We start from the raw sequence: 27,658 nt of genomic DNA, 5'->3' as shown, positions 1-27,658 counted from the left end.
ACAGCAATTAGAAGTTCCTCCTAAGCATGTGAAAAGAGTACAGAAGATATGTGAACAACATTATTGCAGGATTGGTTAAATGACTGATATGGCTAGAGCATAGGCTTCATGTGAAGAACGAAAGAAAAGACAAGTTGCAAGCCAGATATGCCATATCTATATCATAGTTTACTACAATGGGCCTATCAGTGTCTGAACAGTCATAAGATGGTTCTTTAGTGAGGTTATTGTAGCAAAACTATACTGGGCACACTTGAAATTGGTTATACTTGAAATCACAAATAGGGGGATGGTATGACAATGGAAAGACTGGAGTCAACTACCTGGGTTTGCTCATCAGCCCCAACAATAATAACCCTGAAGAACTTACTTTCTCCAGCCCTAGAGGAATACTGAGAAATTAGAGTGTTTTTAACACAGCAGGTCCTCAATGGAGGTTCCTTCATCTCCTGCCATGACTCAAGAAGTGCTGTCATGTAATTCACAATTGTGAAAGTGCAATGTGAGTAGAGAAAAAGTGAGAGTAAATTTAAAAAATATTTCAAAGAAGCGTCAAGAAGAAAAGGGCATGAAAGTAGCAAAAGATGTAGATAGGATAAACTGCTAAAAAAAATTTTTAAACTAACTTGAAAGAATATGGTAAAATTCTTCTCTAAGCAAACTACTTAAATTGAGTCAAGGGTTTCATCAAAAGATTTATGGTACAGTCAAGCAACTTCATAGAGATTCCAACATAATAAAGAGTTCCCTCTAAGTTAATACTCCTCTCTTCTACCATGAGAGATGCAATAAATCTCCTGCAAATAGGATACAGGGTAAGAAAAGGACCAGTAACAAGCAGCTTTGATTCCTCATTAGGGAAACTGGAGGTGGGGTAAACAGAACACAGGGACATGAACAAGACAGCTATAAGTAGGTTGTTTGGTAAATTGGAACACTGAGCTGTTGACTTAGTGAATATTCTGAAATTTGCATTCACAACACTCCCTAAAGGGTCCACATTTAGAATTCAGAAAATAAATGAACTTATATGGGGAAAATAAATTTTTATCTTTTCACTAACTTCTAACTGAAATTTAGCATTTTCTTCAATTACCAATGTAGGCAAAATAGCACAGCCATAGTTGTAGTACCTTTAACTTTTTCACCTACAGAATCACCAATATATTCACTTCATATTATAGTCATTGCAAGCATCTCAAAACAACCTTTATACTTCACTACCTTGAACTTATGGTAATTATTAGACAAGCTAAATCTTATTTAACATTTTTAAATAAGCACATATACTACTGTCACATAGATCATAAATTTGGGCTTTTTAAAAAAGATTTTATTTAAGGGGGACAAGCAGGTGAGAGGCAGAGGGAGAAGCATCCTTACTGAGCAGGGAACCCAACGTGGGGCTCAATCCCAGGACCCTGAGATCATGACCTAAGTCAAAGGTCTGAGCCACAACAGGCTGAGCCACCCAGGCACTCCATAAATTGTTTAAATATTTTGACGAAGGATACCTGGGTGGCTCAGGGGTTGAGCAACTTCCTTTGGCTCAGGGTGTGATCTGGGATCGAGTCCCACATTGGGCTCCTTGCCGGGAGCCTGATTCTCCTCCCTCTGCCTGTGTCTCTGCTTCTCTGTCTCTCTCATGAATAAATAAAATCTTTAAAAAAAAAAATTGTTGATGACTTTCTTATAACTCGTTTCCTTTGTGATTCTTTATGTTTTGCTTTATTCATTTAAAAATATTTCTGGGGTACCTAGGTGGCTCAGTCAGTTGAGTGGCCAACTCCTGATTTCAGCTCAGGTCATGATCTTGGGGTCCTGGAACCAAGCCCCACATCTGGTTCTACACTTAGCAATGACTCTCCTTGAGATTCTCTCTCTGCCTCCCCCCCGCCCCCCAACACTGTCACTCTTTAAAATAAATAAATCTTTTAAATGATATATATTTTTCTGAAAACAGACCTAACCAGACTATCAAAAGGCCCATAGAATAATAATGGTCAAGAAATCCTTTAAGACCTCCTCTACCTTCAAAAACATGCATGACATGAGTATGGCTAATTTACCTGAGCATAGTATTAATAATGGCTATTTATAATTCTCCTAAAATAAAAAGCCTCCACAATTTAAGAAATAGATTTTGTTAGAAGTCCTCTCTTATATAGTTCCAGTGCACTTAAGTTTGATTCGCTGGTTTTGCCTTTGCTAGAGTGCCAAAAACTTTTTTGTTTCAAGGCCCCAGGATGGCCCACAATAGCACTGGTTTTATAAATAAACCCACAAACAAGGATATCTCTGGTACTCCAACTGTTAAATAGGAGGAGTAATATATTTCTCTTTTTTGGGGGGAAAAATTTTATTTATTTATTCATGAGAGACACACAGAGAAAGGCAGAGATATAGGCAGAGGGAGAAGTAGGCTCTCCAGAGAGGAGTCCGATGTGGGACTCGATCCCAGGACCTGGATCCTGTCCTAAGCCAAAGGCAGATGTTCAACTGCTGTGCCACCCAGGCGTCCCAATTTATTTCTCTTACTGTCACATGAGGATGCAGTAAGAGTAATGGAGAAGAACAGACATTAAGTGTTTTGAAATCATTACAACTCAGAACAAGTTGTTCAAAGTATTATAGAATTCTCATAACCTCCTTTTATCACTCCCAGATAGCCTCTAAGTTACAGCTAAAGAGGTAAACATATGGCAGTCTGTATGACTTTTATTATAAGATCAGTTGTTGGGGTCATGATTATTTAATCACCATGCTATTGCTATAACACTTCATTAGAGATAGCTCCCACTAATCATTTCTAAGTATATATATTACTTTTCCATCCTCAGGTGGTAGGCAGATCCAGGGGGGAAAAAAAAAAATCACTAGTCAAGTATCTGATGTTAACAAATATTCTGAAATAGTCTTTAAAACATTTTTTGGGCAGCCCAGGTGGCTCAGCGGTTTAGCGCTGCCTTCAGCCCAGGGCCTGATCCTGGAGACCTAGGATGGGAGTCCCACGTCAGGCTCCTGCATGGAACCTGTTTCTCCCTCTACCTGTGTCTCTGCCTCTCTGCGTCTCTCTCTCTCTCTGTGTCTCTCATGAATAAATAAAATCTTTAAAAAAATAAATAAAACATTCTTAATTTTATTATTTAATAAAGTATTTCCTACAATGTTTTTTTAAATCATTTTTTGTCATTTTTCTCTTGCTTCATTATTTTCTTTATTCTCCCACTTTCAAGTATCTACTTAGGGATTTATGCACAATATCTGAAATAGTATAAAGATATGAAAATGTTAATCCTAAATAGTAGTTTTGGAATGACATGAAAACATAAGATATTTTAAGCTATTAAGTTTCTAAAGGAATTTAAATCAGTAGGGTTTTTAATCCTAGGAGATATACTACTTCATACTACTAGTTATTTTACTCAAACACATGTTCAACAAATATTTACTGAATACAATGAAGCAGGCACTAGAGATTCCAGGATAACCAAAACACACAAAAATTCCTTAGCCCAAATGGAGCTTATATTCTAAAGGAAGGAGGACAATAAACAAATAAAATATATATTCTTAGTGATAATCCTTTACTCACTCATAGATCTATGTCTGGATCTAGGTTTTAGTGATAAACAAAAGGGGCTTAATCCTACTAACTCTAGAATACTGGGGTAGGGGTGAGGGTTCTGAGACAACACTGGGGGAGATAAACATTAAGCAAGTTGTTAAAACAGCAAATAGAAATTCTTATAAATACAGACTTTTGAAGTAATATAAAACTATAGTGGTAACAGAAAATCAAGAGAAACTCAAGAAGACAGGAAGTAGAAAGCAAACTGCCCTACTTTATTGTACCCTGACAGGGCAGGGTATTAACTGACAATGAAACTGTTGGTCCCAGTACATTTCTTTTACCAAATGTTTTTACAAGCAAATGCTATACAGTATGTATATTTGCCCCATTAATTCAACTAATATTTATAACTTTAAATATCAGGCACTCTATTAGGAGCTAAAAAGACCATGGTGAATAAAATAGGTACAATTCCTATCTTCATGGATTTTACAATTAAGCAGAGAAGGCAGATGTTGAATAATCAGAAATAAGTATTAATTAGAAATTATGGTAAACGCCATATAATAAAAGTACAGGTCCCAGATTTGAGTTTAATAGAGGCACTACATCAGAGTGGAAGGTCAAAGAAGGCCTTACTGAAGAAAAAATCAATATGGGACTTGAAGGATGAGTCAACAGTTGTGTTACAGGTGGGGTGCCTGGGTAGCTCAGTCGATTAAGTGTCTGACTCTTGGTTTTGTCTGAGGTACTGATCTCATGGTTGCGGGATCAAGCCCTATGCCGAGCTCCATGCTCTGTGCGGAGTCTGCCTAAGATTCTCTCCTCCCACCACATTCTTTAAATAAAAAAATAAATTTTTAAGAAGTAGTTACAAATAAATATTTAGAGGGAAGTAATAAAAATTCTGGGATATACTTGAAAAAATATCAGAGGGGGGAGAGGAGGAATGCACAGATAAGACAGCCATAAAATATAACAATTATCAATGTTGGGTGAGGAGTACACAAAGTTTATTATTCTCTCTACATAAACATATGTCTCATATATTTAAACTCTTCTTTAAAAGAAAGTCCAACTAAGTAACAAAAAAAATTATAAGCAGGAATATTCCTAGCAAAAGAAAAGAATGAGAGCCCTTGAGAAAATAAAGCAGTTGGTGAGCTGTAAAGCCTGGGTGACTAGAACCAATTCTTTTAGTGTGGTTCCCAGGGCAGCAGCATGGAACTTAGAAATGCAAATCTTCAGCTCCACTACAAACCTACTAAATTAGAAACTTTGGGAATGGACCCAGGAATCTATGTTTTAACAAGCAAACAGGTGATTCTGATGCAAGCTCAGGTTTGAGAACTATGGGGACTGACTCTACAACACAGGATAGTGAAACAGAACACTGTAACTTAAGACAAGAATAGAGAGATAAATGAAGGCTGTCATACAAAGTATCATAGGCTATGTTAAGATTTTGGGGTTTTATCTTAAGTACAGAGGAAGCCCATTTTGGAGCTTTAAGCAAGGGAGTGATCAGTTTTTACATTGTTAAAGGTTACGTTATGAATAATCTTTCTTTACTTGAGGCAAGAGAAGGGGAATGACCTCATGGAAGATGGCAGAGGGAGACATGTGTCTGTTCCCTGTTCTAATAACTGCCAAGGAACTGAATCGTAACATCACGCGAGTGAACTTGGAAGTTTCATGAGATGACTGAATCCCATTTGATACCCTAGTTGCAGTCCTTTAAGAGGTCTAAAGCCAGAGGACCCAGTTAAGCCACACCCAAATTCCCCACTCACAGAACCTGTGAGATAACAAATGTTTTAAGTCATTAAATTTTGGGGAAATTTGTTAATGCAGCATAATACAGCCACTATATTATTGTACGTGATTTCAGCCATTTATTTATATAATAACTTATAAATGGTCATAATCATTCAGGACTCTCTGGTTCTATCCTGTATAAAACTTCAAAATAAATATATATGTATATACAAAACATAACATTTTACATATAAATATGAATTGCAAGGTATGTAATTACATAAATTTTATACACTCATGTATAAATTATACATATAAAACTTTCAGATATAAAATTTGTTTTATATATGTAAAATATAAAAGTATCTTGACTGCTTCTCTCTAGCATTAATCTCTCTAAGCAAAATACCACTTAGAGCTGGATTTCTTAGTTAACAATACTGAAAGTAAATCCACATTTTAACAAGTCTGAAGCATTTATTTATTTTTAAAAGACTTTATTTATTCATTAGAGACACAGAGAGGGAGACATAGGCAGAGGGAGGAGAAACAGGCTCTATACAGGGAGCCTGATGCAGGACTCAATCCTGGGATCCCAGGATCACGCCCTGAGCCGAAGGCAGAGACTCAACCACTAAGCCACCCAGGCATTCCTATCTGAAGCATTTAGAAAATATATTTATATTTTTTGCCAACTTGTCAGATCTGATTAGAGAATCATGGTTTGCAATACACCTAATCAAAACTTATACCAAAAATTTTTTAAATAATTTTCTTACTCTTAATTTGTGTTATTATTTTAATTATCTTCATTCCATTGTTTATTTGCAGGAATCTTTTTTTTTTTTTTTTTTTTTTTAAGATTTTTATTTAGTTATTCATGAGAGACAGAGAGAGAGAGAAGTAGAGACACAGGCAGAGGGAGAAGCAGGCTCCATGCAGGGAGCCCGACAGGGGGACTTGATCCCACGACTCCAGGATCACACCCTGGGCCAAAGGCAGGCGCTAAACAGCTGAGCCATTCCGGGATCCCCCGCAGGAATCTTTTTAACCCACTTGCCATTTTGTGTTACCGAAAATAAAAAACTATTTGAACATAATATGCAAAAGTAGAGGAGGAAGAAAAAAAAAAAAAGAACTTCAAACAATCACCAATTCTATTCCTAACAGGTTTCTTTCTCATGGTGTTATAATGCTAGCAATTCTGAAATTATTTTATGTAGATTACTGGATTTAGCAAATGAATACATGTGTTGGTATTATTGGATGCCAGGATTCTGGAAAGAATACAAATAGGAAATGAGGAAGACAAGGAAGAACCATGTGGAGTTCAACTAGAACGCATATCTGAAAAGTTTCTTAGTTCTGCCCACTGAAAAGATCTAGAAGCAATGATCATCAGTAATCATGGACAAACCTAGAGCCCATATTTTGGTTTCTAAATACCATGTCCCACTAATAATGAACCATAAACTCGTTGGAGAAAGAATTCAAGGGTTGGATGAGGGCTTCTTTCTTACTTAAGAAAAAAAAAAAAAGGACAATTCCAAAGATGAATAAAGAAGGAGGATATAAGACAAGCTAGAATATCTTGCAATGCTGGAAAGGTATTAAGTGTTCAAAAACATCAACAATACCCCCTTTAGATACAGAGCATATCAGGAACCTCCTTGAAAATGCTCCCACTGACCAAATCTAGGGTTGCAGGAACATCAAAATAAGAACAGTAATAAATTCTGATCTACTAAGGAGTTCATACTGATGACTGTCAGGTAAAAAGGTAAATAGACAGATGGACAGAGACATCAAAATATACATCAAAAGACAACTGGGTGGCTCAGTGGTTGAGCATCTGCCTTCAGCTGGGGGCATGATCCTGGGGTACAGGGATCAAGTTCCACACATCAGGCTCCCTGGGGAGGGCGGGGGGCGGCGGTCAGTGGCCCTGCATCGCCCTCTGCCTATCCTTCTCTGTGTCTCTCATGAATAAATAAAATCTTAAAAAAATATATATAAATCAAAAATACACTCATACATACACGGATATAAAAAATGTATTTGGCTTTGTCCCTGGTTCCTAGAATTCTAAAACTCCTAGAATTTTCTAAATAATAGGAGTGTCTTGTCATGTATAATAAAACTCCGTTAGGCTAATTTATGTTAACAAGGTTCCACCAGAATGACCAAGCACATGACTACAGAGAGTTGGAAATTTAGTGCCATGTCCTCACTCCACACCACTTCTACACTTTAAGGGATAGGAGTTAAAACTCTTGGTCAATGATTTAGTCAATCATGCTGTTATACTGAAACCCCAGATTTGAAACTCTTAAAGTTTGGAGAGCTTCCAGTTGGTAAATATATCACTGTGCTAAGACAGTGCCAGGCTAAAGAGGGTAGGAAAGCTCTGTAGTACCTCCCACCTTGCCCTATATATCTCCTCCATATGGTTTTCCTGAGTTGTACCCTTTTATAATAAAACTTTAGTGCTCACTTCAGCAGCACATATAATAATAAAACTTTATAATAAAACCTAATTTTAATAATAGTGCCTTCTTGAATTATGTTAAGTCATTCTAGCAAAATAACAAACCTTCTGGGAGGGTACAGGAGGGGAGGAAAGTTGTGGATCTGAGCCCTTAATGTAGATCTGCACTAACTCCCAAACGGCTGATGTAAGATTTCAACTGAATTGTAGTATACCAGGCTGATGTCAGATAACTGTTCCTGCAAAATAAATGAGGATAAAGGAAGGTTCTTCTTCTTCCTTATACTAGAAAGCCATGGGGCAATAGGGAGGAAATGATGGATTTGAAAAGTCAGAATTCTATTAACTATTACACAGCAATGTCACCCAACCTGAAGATCTGAATGGTCATCCTCTTACCATGTATTATTTCATAGTATCACTGATCACTTGGAAAGTTATTGACTGGTTCACTGAGTTACACAGATCTGCCAAATGCTGACACACTTCACTGAAGAATTTTTAATTTTTCCAATTTTTAATTTTAATCAGTCTTAATATTACCACTCCTCTCATTAGAAAAGTAAGTAAGCATTGGAAGGGCGCCTGGATAGCTCAGTAGGTTAAGCTGCTGACTCTTGATTTCAGTTCAGGTCACGATCTCAGGGTCATGGGATCTACCCACATGTCAGGCTACCTGCTCAGTAAACAGTATGCCTGAGGATTCTCTCTCTGTCCGACCCCCCGCCCCCCCTTGCATGCACACACACACTCTCTCAAATAAACCTTTTTTTAAAAAAAAGAAATTTTGGGAATTATCAAGTTCATGGTAGCAGATACAAGGTTCCCAAAACTGTAGTTTTTGCTTAGAAGTTTGAATTTTATCATTGGCAACAAATACTACCAACTGTTTTTCCATAAGGTAACAGACTCACTTCATTTCTTTTCAAGAAAATATCTGCCAAATATCCTACTTTCAATAACCAAATTTTGTCTATTAGCCATTCTTTAATACAGAAATGATATACTAGTTCAGCTCACACCCAAACAACTCACAAGTTCTTCACCTTAAGATAACCATACTTCATTAGGTAGAAGTACCTGGTTGGGGGGTGGGGGGTATTTCCCATTTCATCACACAGAATATTAAGATGTGCACCCCCAAGGTCAAGCTTCAATAAGATTATTATTTTACTGTTTCATCATAAGTGAAATCGGCTTTTTCTTTTTTTTTTTTTAAACTGTGAATGCAACAGTTAAGATGAAGATGATAACTACACTAATGTACTTTGGTTCAACTGCCTTGATTCAAAACTAACTCACCAATACTTACACACCAGCATGTAACTGTAACACAGTGAGGGGAGGAGAATATACATATTCATTCATATTTATATAATATATATTTATATATTACTATATTTATATATAAACACAATGGGGAATAAATTTTAAAATATAGTATTGTGAAAATAGTTTATTTTGTAGACCTCTGGAAAGGGGATGCGGACCTCCTAAAAGACCTTACACCACACTCTGAGAAATGTACTACAGCATGTTTTACATTATAGATGTATGCTCAGTTTCAATGTCAGGGGACACTATAAATCATTAAACAACTTGAAAATGTTTCCTATCACAAAAGAAAACCAGATAAAGACAATAGCATATATAATTTTTAAATTTTTTACTCTTCCTAAATTTAAAATTTAAAAATGCTTATTGTTACATATAAAATACGTAACAAAGACCAAGTTAAATTTCAACACTTAAGCATTTTTCTCATATTATGAAGTAAAATATTTAAAATTATTATTTAAGGATGGCTGGATGGCTCTGTCCATTAAGTGTTCCACTTGATTTTGGCTCAGATCATGATTTCATGACACTGAGATCAAGCCCTGCATTGGGCTCTGTGCTGGGCGTGGAACCTACTTAAGATATTCTCTCTCTCTCTCTCTCCCCCCTACCCTCCCCAACTCTGTTGCATCATCTCTAAAATTAAAAGTTTTTAAAATAAAAATTTTTCACTAAAAACATTCTCTAAAACATTTGCTATTAGTTAAATACAAGCTAACAAAAATATTCTCTACTCTGTTTCAGTCTTTAACTTTTTTTCAAAGCCACCCTCACATGACTGTAAGATGGGTCTTCATAAGGCTGTGGTATCATTCACTATCATATGAAGATTTTTTTAAAGATTTTTTAATTTTTTTTGAGAGTGAGTGCATGCGAGAGCACAAAAGAAGAAACAAGAATCTCAAGCAGACTCCATGCTGAGAGCAAAGGCCCAAAGAGAGCTCAATCGCATGACCCTGAGACTATGAGCCAAAACTAAGAGTTAGACACTTAACTGACCGAGCCACCTAGGCACCCCGGCAAGATTTTTTAAGTACACTGTTCAATACCTTTTCCCTGGACAGGTTTTCCAAACGTGAAGTCAGACCATTTATTTCTTTGTCTTTCTCTGCCAATTGAAGCTGGAAAAAAGAAAATCATCATTAATCTTTTTCATTATCTACTCTCTCCTTATGTGCCAAGAGCTAGTCTATAATACTCTATCAAAATAAAACCTATTACCATACCCGCGTATTTTCCTTGGTGTATGTCTTTGGACATCTCTGAATTACTTGTTATTCCTGACCAACTTCCCTTACTCGTACAACTTCTCCCATAGTTTATGTAAAATTTCGCCCACGGTGTCATCTTCTCTTGCTCTTTTTTGTGTCCACTTCTTCACAATTAGAAATATGAGTGTTCTCCAAAGTTTTTTCTTTGGCTTCTCTATTCCCCCTGAAAACTCCCTTTTTCCTATGCCTTCACAACTATGATCCTCATGGGAATAAAGCACTAATATTAATTCACATGGCATACATCTTTCTTTCCCAAGTTTCAAACCCGTCTTTTCAATCTATCGGTGGCATCTTTTCATTTCTTTCTGCGTTCTAAGGGCAAAAGGTCCCAAAGCTACTTTAATAATTTTGTTAAAGAATATTATCAGTATCAGAGCCACTGTGACTGAAGCTAGAAAGCTATGTTACAATATTTTCTCCTCTTCTTCCACTCAACATTTTCAATTTCTTAAGTCATTCATTCACTTAACAATCACATTATAGATACAAACACAAATAAACCTATTTTTCAATAATTTTTCCCTAAGGATCCCTTTCAGAGCTTTACTTGATAGACTCATGTCCTATTCAGTAATAAGTGATCAGGGACGGTACCCAAGAGGGTAGTCTTTACCAAGTAATTCTGAAAATACTTCAGATTTTCTTATCCTCAAAACCCTCCCCACCTGTAAGTCCGCTCAGGGTTACCAAATTGTTTTCAAAAAGACCTACTATAGTTAGGTCCCTTTACTTCTAGAAAAAAAAATTTTTTTTAAGATTTTATTTATTTATTCATGAGAGAGAGAGAGAGAAAGAGAGAGAGAGAGAGAGAGGAGGCAGAGACACAGGCAGAGGAAGAAGCAGGCTCCATGCAGGGAGCCCGACGTGGGACTCGATCCCGGGTCTCCAGGATCACACTCTGGGCTGCAGGCGGTGCTAAACCACTGCGCCACTGGGGCTGCCCTACTTCTAGGAAATTTTTTAATAGCAAATAGCACTCAAATTCCATTTTAGGCCTTCCGAAACATGGCTTCAATCTCTTTCAAGTCGAATCTACTCCATCATAGACATTAAAGTCCTATTACTCAAGATTGCTCAAATTTTCCAGGCTACGCTCTCTACTTTTCACTTCCAAACCTGTATAAATGTTTTTCCTGTTTAGAATGCTGCTTCTTTCTTTTCCCAGCTCTGCTTCTCCTCCCTCCAGTTTGGTCTTTCAAAGGTCGGGTTTCTCCATGTTTAACTCCTAAATATTCCACTGGAAACAGCCCTAAGATACTTCATTAGACTTATTATTCATGTAGAACTTCCTCCTACTTTGTCTTGTCTAGTGAGTAACTGTGTCTAAATAGTAGAAAATACGGGAAAGGACACTAAACAAAAAAAAAAAAAAACAAAACAAAACAAAAAAAAAAGCTAAGCACCTTTACCAGATACATAATCTATGTTAACTCAGATGCTCACTATTATGAACCAAATGAACTAAACTAGTCAGCTTCCCACAGGTTTGATAGATGATTGCCTGGGTCATGAATGTCAAGGAGTTATGATTATCATCATTATACTTGTAGCAATCCCTACTATAGACTCCTTATGCATAAATAGCAGTCGCCCTTACTTGTATGATCACCACCATGACAGCTAACATAATGCTCTTTCATGCTCTCTCTATATGTAGTAGCCTTTAATTTTACTAAATTATTTTTTTCTGGTCAATATGCAAAGACAAAAGTTCATATAAATTCAGTATTCACACTTTATAAATAATAAGTTGCCAGCCTTTGAAAACAAAATCCAGGGATCCCTGGGTGGCGCAGCGGTTTGGCGCCTGCCTTTGGCCCAGGGCGCGATCCTGGAGACCCAGGATCGAGTCCCACGTCAGGCTCCCGGTGCATGGAGCCTGCTTCTCCCTCTGCCTGTGTCTCTGCCTCTCTCTCTCTCTCTCTCTGTGTGTGACTATCATAAATAAATAAAATTAAAAAAAAAAAATCCACAGGGATCTCATAAATAATAATCTCATGAGTATGAAATTTTCATTCTGACAACAGATGAAGATAAAAAAGAACCACCAGTAAAATTACTATAATGTGCCACCTTCTCCACCCCACCCCCGGGGGGAGGCACCTAAATTCTTGTTGTCTTTAAAAATACTACATTTAAAAAAAAAAAAAAAAAAAAAAAAAAAAAAAAAAAAAAAAAAAAAATACTACATTTAAAAATTAGATTATAAGTATAATTAGCTATAATACAGCAAAGTTAAATAATTTAGAGCTTTTTGGTCTTCACTCACACACACATATGCAAATCATGTGTACGTATATATTCCAAAATATGTAAGATTATTCTTTAAAGTGAAAATATCTTCCCATTTATAATTAAACAGCCTGTTGATCTTTTTCTCTAACATTCTTAAAAATATCATTTACCATTTGGGCTTATTTGTTGCCTAATATTACACTGACGAAAAACATTTGTTAATTAAAATTGTATCACTTTGCAGTATTTTTCAGGATCACAGGTAACACATTTTGGTGATTCACTTAATAACTGATACACAAATTTTTAAATTTCTGATCATATATTATTATGCTCCCACAAAAATGTGAAGGCCCTAAAATAATTTTACACTCACATTCATGTTTGTTTCTAAGTGAATAGGAAAATGAAATGATCATTTTTCATCTTAAAAACTAAGAATGATTTAAAAATAGAATTTTTCTTAAAGATTTTACTTATTTATTCATGAGAGACACAGAGAGAGGCAGAGACATAGGCAGAGGGAGAAGCAGGTTACATGCAGGGAGCCTGATGAGGGACTTGATCCCAGGACCCTGGGATCACGACCTGAGCCAAAAGCAGATGCTCAAACCACTGGGCCACCCAGGTGCCCCTAAAAATATTATTTTAATGAGTTAATTGAGTGCACAGAACTAAAGCCACAATGGCAATGCAAAGGAGTATTTATTTTCTCAGTTCATAGTTATATTCAACTATAACATAGCTGTACCTTTTTGTTTAATATATACTATCCCAATTTCTTACATTAAAATTGCACATTAGATTGATAAAAATTATAGCTAAAATACTTGCAAAAGTACCAGCTACACTATGTCTCAAGTTATACAAATACCAAACTTACTTTGTAATTGTCTTCTACTTCAGCTAGTGCTAGTTTTACATTTTCAGCAATCTTCACCTGTTCTTTCCATTTCAGTTCCATTTTTGCAAGTTCATCAGCATACTTATTGCATTTTGTTTTCTCATCCTAAATGAAATTAGCATGATTACCAAAAGATTTTAAATCCAGAAAGAGCCAATCTCTATAAACATATTTAGATACGTGCTGAATGTCTCATTGTAACAATTATAACAGTATAAATATTAAAATAACCAAATGTCAAAAACAAAAAAACAGAAAACCCAACCCAAATGTTGGTCAGTGGAAGATAGGACAAATCATTTTAAACCCATACAATGGAGTAAAATATATTTAAAAGAACAAATTAGATCTACAAAGTACCACGGAAAAATGTCAAATTACATTAATTGAAAATAGCAAGCTGCAAAAAAAAAAAAAAAAACCAGAATAGTACTCCTATTTTTAAAAGTTAACACACTTTTATATGATCTCTATACAGTGCTGTGTAGGGAAATATAAACAAAATATGAATAGCTTTTATCTTTTGGAATCAGGATCATGAAGGTAACTTTTACCATCTTTATTCTTTATTTCCATAATGCCAAAAGATTTCACAATAAGCATATGTTACTTTTGCAAAGGGAGATAATAAAAAATATGATTATAATGACATTGCTTCCAGTCATTGGGATGTCCTGAACAAGATAATCTCTAGGTTGACTTCTCATACATTGCTTCTTCTCTACAACTCAGAATGTTAAAAGGAAGGAGTTACAAATAATAACAAAAGGATACAATGGACAACTTCATTTTGAATGCCTTACATTCCTTTTCTTTTTTAAGATTTTGTTTACTTATTCACGAAAGACACAGAAAGGCAGAGACAAAGGCAGAGGCAGAAGCAGGCTCCATGCAGGGAGCCCGATGTGGGACTCGATCCCAGGACCCCGGAATCATGCCAAGCCACCCAGGCGTCCCTTGAATGCCTTATATTCAAGGTAAAAGTTTAAAACTATGCTTCAAGCAACTCAAGAAAAAGTCTTTAACAAATAATGCTAGATTAACTTAATATTCATTCCTATATATATACCTTTCACATCACACACAAAAATAAGCTTAAAATGAAAAGAGACCTAAATGTAAAACCTAAGAGTATAAACCTTATAGAAGATATGAGAACATCTTTACAAGTTGGATTAGGTAAATATTTCTTAGGACATAAAAAGCATAGAATGGAACCTACTTAAGATTCTCTCTTTTGGGATCCCTGGGTGGCTAAGAAGTTTAGCACCTGCTTTCGGTCCAGGACACGATCCTGGAGACCCAGGATCAAGTCCCACATCAGGCTCCCTGCATGGAGCCTGCTTCTCCCTCTGCCTGTGTCTCTGCCTCTCTCTCCTTTGTCTCTCTCATGAATAAATAAATAAAATATTTTTAAAAGTTTCTCTCTTCCTCCCCTCCCTCTACCCCCCCACACTCTCTCTCAAATAAATCTTTTTTTAAAAAAGAGCAAACTAATAAATCTGTATTTAATCAAACTTGAAATTTTTTTCCTAAAAACCACCATTAAGGAAAGGGCAAGTCACAGACTGGGGGAAAATATTCACACATGTATCAGACAAAAGACATGCATCTAGAATAAAGAACACTTACAACTCAATAATAAGATAATTTTTAAAATAGCAAAAGATCTGAACTCTAATAAAAAGGAATGAGCTACCAATAAAAGCAACATGGATAAATCTCTAATTATTCTGAAAAAGGATAGAAAAAAAGTATAAACCATATGATTACACTTATAAAACCTGTACAAAAGGCACGCTAATCTGTAGCGGCAGAGGGCAAGCCAATAGTTTCCTGGGGATGGGGACAGAGGGAGGAATGAGTTGCAAATGGGTACATAAAAACTTTGGCAGGTAATGGAAATGTTATCTTGACATTGTAATAGTTTCACAACTATATAAATGGCAAACTGATCAAAATGAAGACTTTCAATGTAAGCCGTTTATTAGATTTCAACGCAGGGGGCATTTAGCTTAGGAACATTCTATCTTCCTTTCAATAATACTATATTAAGGACATTTTAAAAAATTCATCCAGAATTGTCCCAGACCTGATGAAAAAAGCTTAGTCCCTTATAAACAACTATTTGGAACCCAAGGGTAATAAAACCGTTCTAATCAATCCTTCTACAGAAGGAGGATCCTCTGAAGCAGCAAAAATGTTCAGCTTAAAGTTTAAAAAATTTCGGGCACTTGGGTGGTTCAGTCCATTAAGCAGGTGCTTTCAACTCAGGTCATGATCTCAGGGTCCTGGGACTGAGCCCAGGGCCAGCTTCTCCCTCTGCCCATCCCCTGCTCATGGGTGTGTGCGCGCTCTTTCTCTTTCTCTCAAATAAAATCTTTTTAAAAGAGTTTACAAATTCAGGACACCTGGGCGGCTCAGCAGTTGAGCATCTGGCTTCAGTTCAGGGTGTGATCCTAGAGTCTGGGATCGAGTCCCGCATTGGGCTCCCTTTTAGAAGCCTGCTTCTTCCTCTGCCTATGTCTCTGCCTCTCTGTGTCTCTCATGAATAAATACATAAAATCTTTAAAAAAAAAAAAAGTTTAAACATTATTTAGAAGACAGTGACAAAATGTTAATTACTACACTAACATGAACTAATGTATGAACCTCATCATTCTATAGTTCTAAATATCCTTGCCCTCTCTACACACACGGAGAAACATAAACCAAAAAATTAACAAAACTCACACATACAAACACAAAACACTTTTGCTTCCCTTCTCCAAATCAGGTATAAATGAGAAGCATTTTCCTTCTGTCCTTTTTTTTTTTTTAAGATTTTATTTATTTGAGAGAGAGAGAGAGAACGCGCAAGCATAAGCGGGGGGAGCAGCAGGGAGAGGGAGAGGGAGAAGCAGGTCCCTGGATGACCAAGAAGTAGGACGTGGGGCTCAATCCCAGAACCTTGGGATCACAACCTGAGCCAAAGGCGGGTGCTTAACCAACAGAGCCACCAGGTGCCCCACCAACCCCTCGTTCTTTAAATACTCTACGAGTGAATCCTACCAAGACAGCTGTAAAACTGAAATGTATGAAGAATTCCGTTTACAACAGTCAAAATAAGTAACACCATAAAGGCAATAGTTCATCTGGTTAACAGTCTCTTTTTCCACTTTGTAAATTTGGTTAAAGATGTGGTAAAATCCTTTGCTACTCTTACAGTAAATGTAAAAAGAATACTTCCTTTTTATGATGTTCAATAGCAAGAAGAAAGACAAAAATAATCAACTTCAATTAATCACTTGCCCATTATTGAGAAAGGACATTAGAGTTGATAGAAAATTTTAAGAGCATGAGTTTACATACAGGCCTACATGAACAGGTGCATAGAACCCCTTTTCATCACCTCAAAAATGAAACTAAATGTCAGTAAATGGGTATGAAAAAGAAACCCCAGAATTTAAAAAAAATCCAAAAACAAAGATAAGCTAAGACACTTTACCTAATCCATCTTTCACTTACAAAACAGCTAGCTTACCTGCAAGAGTTGTCTACATTTATTGTATTTTTCTGTTTTGTCAGCAATTTCTTTGGTCATTTCACAGACTTGTCCCTTTGTTACAATGTCAGAATCTGTCTCAGCTATTACAAGGCAGAAACAGTATTATTAAAAATTACTTTGCCCCTTAAATTATCTTCTTGCTCAGAATAACAAAGGTCAGTATACTGTGAAATAAATGAAATACTAAAGGAGAGAAATATCTGAAAACATCTATTCATACACTCAATAAAAATAAGATAAATTCAACATGAGAATTTAAATGTTAGTTTGTCCAGAAACAAGCTCACATTCAATAATGAAAAGGACTATTTTTTTTAACTAACTAAAAATAGTTTTTAAATGGCACACTTGTTCTCTTCATATAACTAAACAGGATAAATAGAAAGCCATACTCTGATAAAACACCTAAGTCATTTTTCTAGTCCTTCATTACTATTCTTCATGTCTTATTAAGTAAATAATTTACACAACACCACTCTAGATACGAGAGAGGATGTACAGAAATGGAAGTCAGGATCCTGTTCAACAGTGGCTGAACCTAATTAAATATTTAGTAACATGGGAAATTTATAATACATTTAAAAAGTCTACAACAGCAACTACTCCAAACACTACACAAGGAAATGTATTTTTATATACTCTAGTGCCGATTTTCATAATTGTCAAATCTCTTCACATAAGGTGAAAAAAATTAGGCCAAGTGAAAACCTAGAGTTAATTCATATTTTCATTTCATATATTCACTAGATCTTTCTAATCTGTTCTATAAATTAATAAACTAATAAAAATTTAACTGATCTACCAACAGGTACACTAACCAGAAAGTACCCTAATGATCTCAAGAAGTCAGACACACACAAAAGAAGAAAACCATGAACAGAACAGGGGATTTATTTTTCCCCCAACAGAATTATACAATTAAAGCTCCCATAAACGCTTCAAAATTCCATAGATTTAGTGGAATAGTAATTAAAAATTCAACACTGGCTTTTTGTCCTATAGTCTAAGGGCTATCAGCATTTAAGCTTATAAACTACAGCTCATTTAATACTTATGAATTCTCTCATGAAGATAAATACTAGGTTCACATATTTTGTATATTTCACATGCATGACTTTCTTACTTTTAGGCCCCTACTTTATTTTTGCCTTAATTCTCTCACTTGTAAGAATTTTTAGAAGCTCCCTTAAATTCATATACCTGGAACAAGGAAGTATAAAGTAAGTATCAATATTGTCAAGGCAGGACAGTATGCAAAAGGTCTAAACAATTTTTACCTGCTGAAGGTGCTGGCTTTACATCTATAGTAGAGGCAATAGTAGCTGGGTCTGTGTTTATTGAGGCATCATTCACTTTTTGCTGATTCCCAATTTTCTTTAAGACACTGTTGCTATTGGCCTATTCAAAATGTTAACAATAAATTATTATAGGAGTTTTATGTCCTTCCTTCAGTAACTGCCATATAAAGAAATTCTGAGAAGTTGACAAAGCTGCTACTGCATTTTAAAGGCCAACAAAGACTAAAGGTAACAACATATATCATTCTCTACTAAGTGACCGAAGTATTATAAAAGAGAAAAATTTTACTTTGGTTTTCATTGACAAACCATCAAAATACCACCAAAACAAGACACAGAAAACTCCTAAGTCATCTACTGCAAAATCATAATATACTTACAGGCCCCAAACCAAAAGACATACATGTGGGTCATACTTAAGATATTTTTTCACAAAAGCCTTCCTAGCTTAACACATGCATTTCTATGAAAAAATCTGTACCAGGCAGCCCAAGTGGCTCAGTTGGCTAACTGTTTTGCCTTCAGCTCATATCATGATCGTAGAGTCCTGGAATCGAGCTCATCAGGCTCCCTGCTCAGCAGGAGTCTGATTTTTCCCTCTTCTTTTCCCTCTGCCTCTTTCCCCAATTTGTGCTCTAATACATTTTTTAAAAAGGGGGGATTTAGAGGGAAATGGTCAAGAAAAGAGGACCCTCCTTCCTATCTTTTTTTCCTGCTGCTGCCCTGTTTTCCTCTGCTGGTTTTCCAGCAAATAAGAATTCTAGATTAAAAAAGGTATGAATCACTACAATATTAGACCAATGACTTCAAAGCAGACCACTAACTTCAAATCAGCAGAGATAAATAATATTAAAAAGGTTGATATTTAGAATATTATAAATCTGGGGGCACTTGGCTGGCTCAGTTGGAAGAGTATATGACTCGATCTCAGGGTCATGAATTCGAGCCCCATGTGGGATGCAGAGATTACTTAAATAAATCAAAGCTTTAGAATATAAATTTGATTTGTAAAGAAAAATATTAGATATGTGTTCAATTGTCCTTACTGATTGGTCTGAAAGTTTGTTTATTTGTTTCTGGAGCCTCTGGCATTCCTTGAATTTTTCTTTATAATGATCTGCTGCCATCTGAAGACGAAGTTTCAAATCTTCAACTTCTCTTCTCAGTTCGTGTTCCAGTGTATCAGTCTTTTCCTATGACAAAAATACACATACACTTCCTCTCAAAAAAAAAAAAAAGGTTAAAAATCTCCGATCTCATAATGTAATAGTAAATTCCAACTTCATTTTCACTTTCTTCTTTCTGGCTTTTAATTTTTATTTGTTTTGGAGTTTTGGCAACAGAGCCACAATTAGCTCCTAATAAATTCAGCTTTATATTCTTAGGATCAAGGTTCATTAAAAAACTAGAGAAGAACAATCCACCTCCTGAGGAGTAAGTATTACCCTGTTAAATAACCATAATACCACTTTATGAAGCTAATAAATAAGAAATTCCAAATAAAGCAATATACAACTGACATCAGAAAGTTTAACAATAAAACAATAATAGAGCAGCTTAAAAAAAAATAATAATAATAGAGCAGCTTACTAACCATTAGGCATTTGCCTGCATAAGTTTTTCTTAAAGCTTACATAAATTTCAACCCAAGGAGTTACAATGACTAAATGAAATGAATGGAAATTTAAATTTCTGTGATAAGGAATCTGACCTTATTTTGATATACTTGTTCTCTTCTGTAAGCTTGTAGTGAGTTTTTGATCAAAATGAAAATTCAAAATTAACCACTTTACCTGGTCTTTTTTCACAGCATTCAGTTTAAGTTCTGCCAGTGCATCAGCTAACTGCTTTTTTACTTTCTCATTTTCCAAGCGTGCAGTATGCAGATCTGCCATTGTTTTATCTCGCACATTTACAGCATCACTAAGTTCTTTTGCCAGAAAGACAACTTCTTGCCGAGTTGCCTGGACCTGTTCCTCTGCTTTACGAAGTTGCTCTTTCAAAAAAAAGGTATCTTCCTGAAGAAAAGCAGATAAATATATTTGTAATAAAGCTATTAAAATAAAAACAGGAGAAACAATTTTTATTCATATTTCAAAAGATCTAAAACTTCAAATTAACTATTTTTTATTCCTTAGATGAAAGTACATAAATCTATAAAAAACTTAAGATATGACTCTGTTAGAGTCCATGTAACAACCCAATGCACTCAGTATCTCTATTACTTTAAATACATGTAAACTGAAGTTCAGAAGTCAAGCAACGTGCCCAGTACTTAAAAGCCCTAGCTTAAATGGGAATTCAAATGAAAGCTCCTGTCCCCAGGGACGCCTGGGGTGGCTCAGCGGTTGAGTGTCTGCCTTTTGGCTCAGGACATGATCCCAAAGTCCCGGGATCGAGTCCCACATCGGGGTTCCTGCATGGAGCCTGCTTCTCCCTCTGCCTATCTCTCTGAGTCTCTCTCTCTCATATGAATAAATAGGAAGGGAGGAGAGGGGAGGGATTAATTGGTGGGAGGGGGGAGGAGGGGAGGGGAGGGAGGGGGGGAGGAAAGAAAAACAGAAACAGAAAGCACCGCACCCGCCCATACGAAGCAAAGAATCCATACTACCCACCTCCTAGTCAAGCACACGCAAAAGAGAAAATGTAACACGAGGCCCCTTAAACATACAAAAGAAAAGAAAAAGCTCCTGTCTCCAAGAACCTTTAATGACTGGAAATACTGACCCTCATTTTTTAAATAATTACCAACAAGAATAATTTCAAAAACTTGTCATTCCAAAAATTATGGTTAAAATAAATCTATTAACTAACTTAAAACATTTCCAATGTAACATTAATATACTATTACATATCATTCATTATGAAAACACAGAACAGATTTAGAACTTAATTCTAAAAACAAAGTATTGATATGCAAATAGCAAAGATGAAGCACTAGGAAAGTAAAAATTAACACTGCTTAACCTAAAAGTATCTTTATTTTTTTAGGATCTTATTAGAGAGAGAGAGTGTGCACATGCAGGGTTAAGGTCAGAAAGGAAGGAGGAGAAATAAGACTTCCTCCTGAGCAGGGAACATGATGTGGGGCTCGATTCTAGGACCCTATGATTGTGACCTGGGCTGAACACAGATGCTTAACCGACTGAGCCACCTATGTTCCTCTAAAAAGTATCTTTTAAAAAAGTTAAAATTGCTGGTAAGAAAAAGGGAAAAAAAGTGAAAATTGCCATGATAAAATTATTTCCTTTAATATTATAAGCCCAACAAATCCACTTTAACTTTCCTATTTTTATCTCTGTACTAAAAGTTACAAACTCAAGAAAAGTGCAACTCATTCTTCGTTTTTAAATTCTTAGCTCCTGGAACACCTAGGTGGCTCAGTGGTTGAGCGCCTGCCTTTGGCCCAGGGTGTGACCCTGGAGCCCTGGGATCGAGTCCCACATCAGGCTCCTTGCATGGAGCCTGCTTCTCCTTCTGCCTGTGTCTCTGCCTCTGTGTGTGTGTGTGTGTGTGTGTGTGTGTGTGTGTGTGTGTGTGTGTGTCTCATGAACAAATACATAAAATCTTTTTAAAAATCAAATGAATGAATGAATGAATGAATTCTTAGCTCCTGAAGCACCAGGCTGGCTTAACTGTGGAGCATGTGACTCTTGGTCTCAGGGTTATAAGCTCAAGCCCCATGCTGGGCACAAAGTCTATTTAAATAAATGAATAAATAAATAGCTCCTTAGAAGAAAATAAATGATTATGTACTGTTAGGTAGAGAAAATCTTTACAGATATTACATTAATAGATCTATGTAAATATCACTAGCTTCTATATGTCAAAAGGAAAAAAAGAAACAACAAAAAACTCGAAATTGTTTGGAATATATTCAGAAAAAGACACAATAATACTGATATAAACATATTTTCTAGTCAACAAGAAAAAAACTCTCCCCCCTCCCCCAAAAAAAATTCATTTCATGGAATGACCATGAAATTTTTTTTAAAAGAAAAGGCCATTATGCAGATTAAAAAAAAAAACTCCTCAACAAAGAAGTTAAAACAAATACCATTTTCTTTCAACTGACAAAGATTCAAAAACAGGAATACTCCAATATTTTGATGACATTAGGGAAATTAGCACATTTATAAACCGGTGGGCTATGTATCTGTTAAGTAGTATAAAGTTTCTCATCAGATTTTTACAACATTCACAACACCGTTAAAAAGCACATAACAACAACAACAATAAAAAGCACTTAACTTCTGATCTAGCAGTTTTATTTTCATGAGTTTCAAGAAAATAAAAAGTATGTACATAAGTTTAGCTTCACAGGGATTCAGTATCATTACTAAAATAATGAAAAATTATTAAAAATTGAAAATACGTAATAGGAGAATTTACTATAAATTCTACAATATATCCTTCACACAATGAAAGTCTGTGCTGCCATTACAAACTGGAGTATATATATACAATGGGGTATTTTTTTAAAGCAATTTGAAAATAACTATGAAATTATTCTGGTATGTATGTGAGCCTACATATCTGTAGGAGGAGGTTTACCTCAGCATGCTTATAAAAGCTAAAGATTGTACACAACAAAAAACAATCACATACTACAACACAGCTATTAAATAAAACAAGGGATTCTATGCAGCTGTTATAGCAACTGCAGAAGACCTATATGGGTACTCATACTGTAAGATGTCCAGATACTCTATAAAAAAATTTTTATGCCTTTTTTTTTAAAAAAAACATTTTCGTTATCTATTCACGCAAGACACACAGAGAGAAGCAGAGACACAGGCAGAGGGAGAAGCAGACTCCATGCAGGGAGCCGGATTCAGGAGTCAATCCAGGACTCCAGGATCATGCCCCAGGGCTGAAGGCAGACACTCAACCACTGAGCCACCCACCCAGGTGTCCCTCTATAAAATTTTCTTAAAAGGTTTTAGAACATTATATATATTCTTAGTTTATATAAAAATGTAAATTCTATATGTACATTCATAGATTTCTAGAAAAATTTAAAATTCTCTAAGACCTATCTGGGAAGGGATAAGGGTTATTTTTACTTTATATCCTTTATATTTTACAGATTTATTTGAATTATGATATAACCATGACCTTGTACTGCTTTACAAAAAAAACTTTAAGTTGTAACAATTAATGGGGCTCCTGGCTGATTCACTTGACTCTTGATCTCAGGGTCATGGGTTCAAAGCCCTACATTGGGCATAGAATTTTTTTTAAAAAAAGTTTCACAAGAGTCTATTTTCTCAGGTATTTTTAAACCTGTTGTTTTCCTTACCGAGGTCTTGTTTTCATAGGAAAGAGATGTTAGAGAAAATTTTAGCATTTTAATGAATTAAATACACTTTTCACCTCTGTACTTCCAATGTGCTATATTAAATATCCTGAAAAGTAACTTGGGTGTTAATCATAAATTCTAAATGTCATGCAGAACTGACGTTTTAGGTGTTATATTAGTTACACCTGAGTATATTTAATAGCAAACTACTGAAAATGAAATAATACTCATTCATAAAAGAAATATATCAGGGTAAACCTGCCCAATCTAGTATTGCGAAGCCATTTAAAAAAATTCGAAGATATCTCCCTGAACAGATATGGAGTAATTTTTTTCAGTTTATATTATTCTATTTTAAAAAGGTGCAAAAAGTATATATATCATGGCAATTTTTTTTTAAGAGAGAAGGCAATAGACAAAAGTTTGTGCACATACACATGCTTATTTTTGCAGAAAGAAACAGGAGGGGGGTACCTGCATGGCTCAGTCATTAAGCGTCTGCCTAAGGATCAGGTCATGATCCCAGGGTCCTGGGATAAAGCCCCACATCAGGATCCTGGGCTGGAGCACAATATCAGCCTCCCTGCTCAGCGGGGAGTCTGCTTCTCCCTCTTCCTCTGCCCCTCCCCTTGCTCATTCTCTCCCAAGTAAATAAATCTTCTAAAAATTTTTACAAAACTAAACAGGAGGATAAACTGGAAACTAATGAAAATGTTTTTTAAAGATTTTTATTTATTTTTTCATGAGAGACACACAGAGGGAGAGAGGCAGAGACACAGGCAGAAGGAGAAGCAGGCTCCATATAGGGAGCCCAACGTGGGACTCGATCCCGGGACTCCAGGATCACGACCTGAGCCAAAGGTAGACACTCAACCACTGAGCCACCCAGGCGTCCCAAAAATGTTTTTAAATATGGGTATAAGGGCTTTTTAGGGAAGACAGACATCAGAGTAAATTTTTTTATAATTGTTTTTACTTTTGAATGATGCAACTATTTAATATATTCAAAACAAAATTCAATCAAAAGGTTCAGAGAGTAAAATCTAATCTTAGAATTATTGCAAATAAAAGTTAAGCTGTATAAATATTCACTGTCCATAAATGTTAAAAAGTTAATTCAAATAACTGTTGAACACAGTACTCTGTACATCCTTACTGAAATAAAATCTAAGAAAAAGGCTTGAAAGAATTTTATTTAGAAGACATAGTTGGGAGTGGTTCAACACTTCTGAAACTATTGGTGTGTGTAACAGGGTAGACTACTTGAATAAATATAATGATATGTTGGAAACAAGGGCTCTCACAGAGAGAAGAGATAAATATGGAATGGAGGAAGAGAAGGAAGAATCATAAAGTACTGAATCTGAATTGGAGAGAACTATACAAAGACTTTAAATGTTTGTCCAACGAAAATGCAAAGAAGCAAAGGCCCCTAGTAGCAACAGGATCCAATATGAAAATACCAAAATACTATTAATTTCACAATATTCCACCCTCTTCCTCTGTCCTTCCCCCTGCTCACGTTCCAAAATAAAATCTTAAAAAAAAAAAAGTCTAGAACAGCTCCCTGGCTAAATATGAGACAATCTGGGTATGAAAAAGAATAATGATGATGTATGATACACTGAACAAAAAAGAATCCCTAAGTCCACAGTGATATGAAAAGAAGGGAGAGGGCAACAGAGAACCTCACTATAAAAGAACACCTACTAATAAATGTAAAATAGTAATTTTTTTTAAATCACCATTTTGTAATCATTAATGTAATAGTAACTGATGCAGGTGAAAATCATCAAGGAATAAAAACCATTAGGTGAAAGGCTACTGGGGACAAGGATGTTCGTATCATCTCCAAGTATTGTCCTACATATTACTCAATAATCATAAAGAAGGAAAAAGCACCAATATAATAGATTCAGGCAGACATAACTTTAAACAAATTATTAAACCTAATGTCAAGAACAGAATTGACATTATGTGACTTTTGATAACACTTCAGCAGAATTTATAAAAATCATTTATGCCTTTTCTTGACAAAAAAAAAAAAGTTTGACCTGAATCTAATCATAAAGAAATGATATATAAATACAGATTACAGACCATTTTCTCACACAAGCCTGAATTCTTCAAAATTATCAATGTCATTAAAAAATAACAAGGATAGGGTCTCTGTTCTAGATTAGAGCAAACCAAGAACACAATAATCAAATTAATGTGTGATCTTTACCCCTGGGTCAAGAAATTTTAAAGGTTATATAGAAACATTTGGGACAATTTGAATATACTAAAACTATATACAGGAATGAATATTATCTTATGAATGTTGTATTTCTTAAATATGTTAATGGTTTTGGTGGTTATACGGAATAATGTACTTGTTGACAAGGAAGACATGCTAACATACTTAAGATGTAATGTCATAATCCCTCTAAATTTGAAATTTTTCAAGAGAAAAGGTTGAGGACAGATTAAAAACCACTATATTTAATAGACATAGGTTTTACAATCTTCAAATACATATTGCAAAAGTACTTACCTTACTTGAGGTTGTAAGCAAGAAAGCCCTTTGCAGATTTTCCTTTTCAGCCAAACAGAACTGCAGCCTGCCAATCTCTTCTTTGAAATGAGTAATCATGCTTTCTTTGTTCCCATCTAAATTCTTCAAAGTCTGGACCTCTGACACCAGTTTGGTATTTTCTATTTCGGTATTCTTCAGATGTACCTGTAACAGTGCTTGAAAATGTCAAGAAAACTCTAGTTCCAAAACTAAATTTCTCAAACTTCAAAATACCAATGTTTCTCTCTAACCTAAGTATGATCAAGGAATTGGAAGACTTACTAGACAGGGAGTCAAGAGACTCAAGGTGTATCAAATGACTAATATACAGGAACAGAACATAGCCTAAGTTTGAGTTTTTGTTTTTAATTTTTCATAGAGGTTATATATCTAAGGTCTAACAACATTACCTGACCTCTTAAGTCTTTTCCATTGATTTAATAAATTTAAGTTCTCTTTAAAAATGCAAACCGATTTGGTTGTTCTTTTGGAGGAACAAATTATTTTATAGGTATAATCAGAAAGGCATGGTGAGATTCTGGAACACTGAAGAGGTACATTCAAGAACATCTTAGGGGTGGCTGAGTGGCTAAACGGTTGAACAGCTGTCTTCGGCTCAGGACATGATCCTGCACCAAGCTCCCTGCAGGGAGCCTGCTTCTCCCTCTGCCTAGGTCTCTGCCTCTTCTCTGTGTCTCTCATGAATAAATAAATAAAATCTTTTTTTAAAAAAAAGTGTTTTATCAATTCCTCTAAATTCTGACAGGACAGGGACAGGTCATATGATCTCATAGGGGCTAGAGGAGAGAAACAAAAGGAATCGCCCTGGTTATTTATATAAGCCACCTGAAAGGGAAAGCCTGTTTCTGAGATGAACAATATAATGAGGTCTTATCATAGTAAGTATAGTCTCCTTGCCATTAAAAAAAAAGAAAGAGGGCAGCCCTGGTGGCGCAGCGGTTTAGCGCCGCCTGCAGCCCGGGGTGTGATCCTGGAGACCCGGGATCGAGTCCCACATCGGGCTTGCTGCGTGGAGCCTGCTTCTCCCTCTGCCTGTGTCTCTGCCTGTCTCTCTCTCTCTCTATGTGTCTCTATGAATAAATAAATAAAATCTTTTAAAAAAACAAATAAAAATAAAAATAAAAATAAAAATAAAAATAAAAATAAAAATAAAAAAAGAAAGAAAGAAAAAAACCCACAAAACAAAAATCTCTAAGGAAGTTTTACTTCCAATTTTTGCGGATACACACATACAAATGAAATACTGCTTGGAACACTGGGAGGCTGGGGGAAAGTATATGCAAATGGAAATTCTGATGTCACTTTGATCCCAAGTGATAAGCTTATGGAAAACTAGAGATATTACCATACTATAAAAGAATA

At 35.6% G+C, this 27,658-nt stretch overlaps 1 protein-coding gene across 7 annotated transcripts in view; it reads right to left on the bottom strand.

Moving 5' to 3' along the window:
• Positions 1 to 27,658, bottom strand: part of TAX1BP1 (Tax1 binding protein 1) — a 93,134-nt gene that overhangs the window by 22,324 nt on the left and 43,152 nt on the right. For 5 of the 7 annotated variants that reach the window (XM_038557190.1, XM_038557192.1, XM_038557193.1 and 2 more), the window contains exons 8-14: positions 26,255 to 26,440; positions 20,210 to 20,434; positions 19,463 to 19,609; positions 18,396 to 18,516; positions 17,095 to 17,198; positions 13,551 to 13,676; positions 10,208 to 10,279 (exon numbers count right to left, since the gene is read on the bottom strand). In XM_038557190.1, coding sequence (XP_038413118.1) covers positions 10,208 to 10,279; positions 13,551 to 13,676; positions 17,095 to 17,198; positions 18,396 to 18,516; positions 19,463 to 19,609; positions 20,210 to 20,434; positions 26,255 to 26,440 — 981 coding nt within the window. Of the gene's footprint in view, positions 1 to 7,925; positions 8,060 to 10,207; positions 10,280 to 13,550; positions 13,677 to 17,094; positions 17,199 to 18,395; positions 18,517 to 19,462; positions 19,610 to 20,209; positions 20,435 to 26,254; positions 26,441 to 27,658 lie in introns of all 7 variants that reach the window. The other 2 variants (XR_005369623.1, XM_038557195.1) reach the window with 2 other exon arrangements.

This window comes from Canis lupus, chromosome 14 (assembly GCF_011100685.1).
Source record: "Canis lupus familiaris isolate Mischka breed German Shepherd chromosome 14, alternate assembly UU_Cfam_GSD_1.0, whole genome shotgun sequence".
NCBI classification, from domain to species: domain Eukaryota; kingdom Metazoa; phylum Chordata; class Mammalia; order Carnivora; family Canidae; genus Canis; species Canis lupus.
Note: the sequence above shows the minus strand (reverse complement) of the source record. Positions and strands in the feature narration are given on the sequence as shown.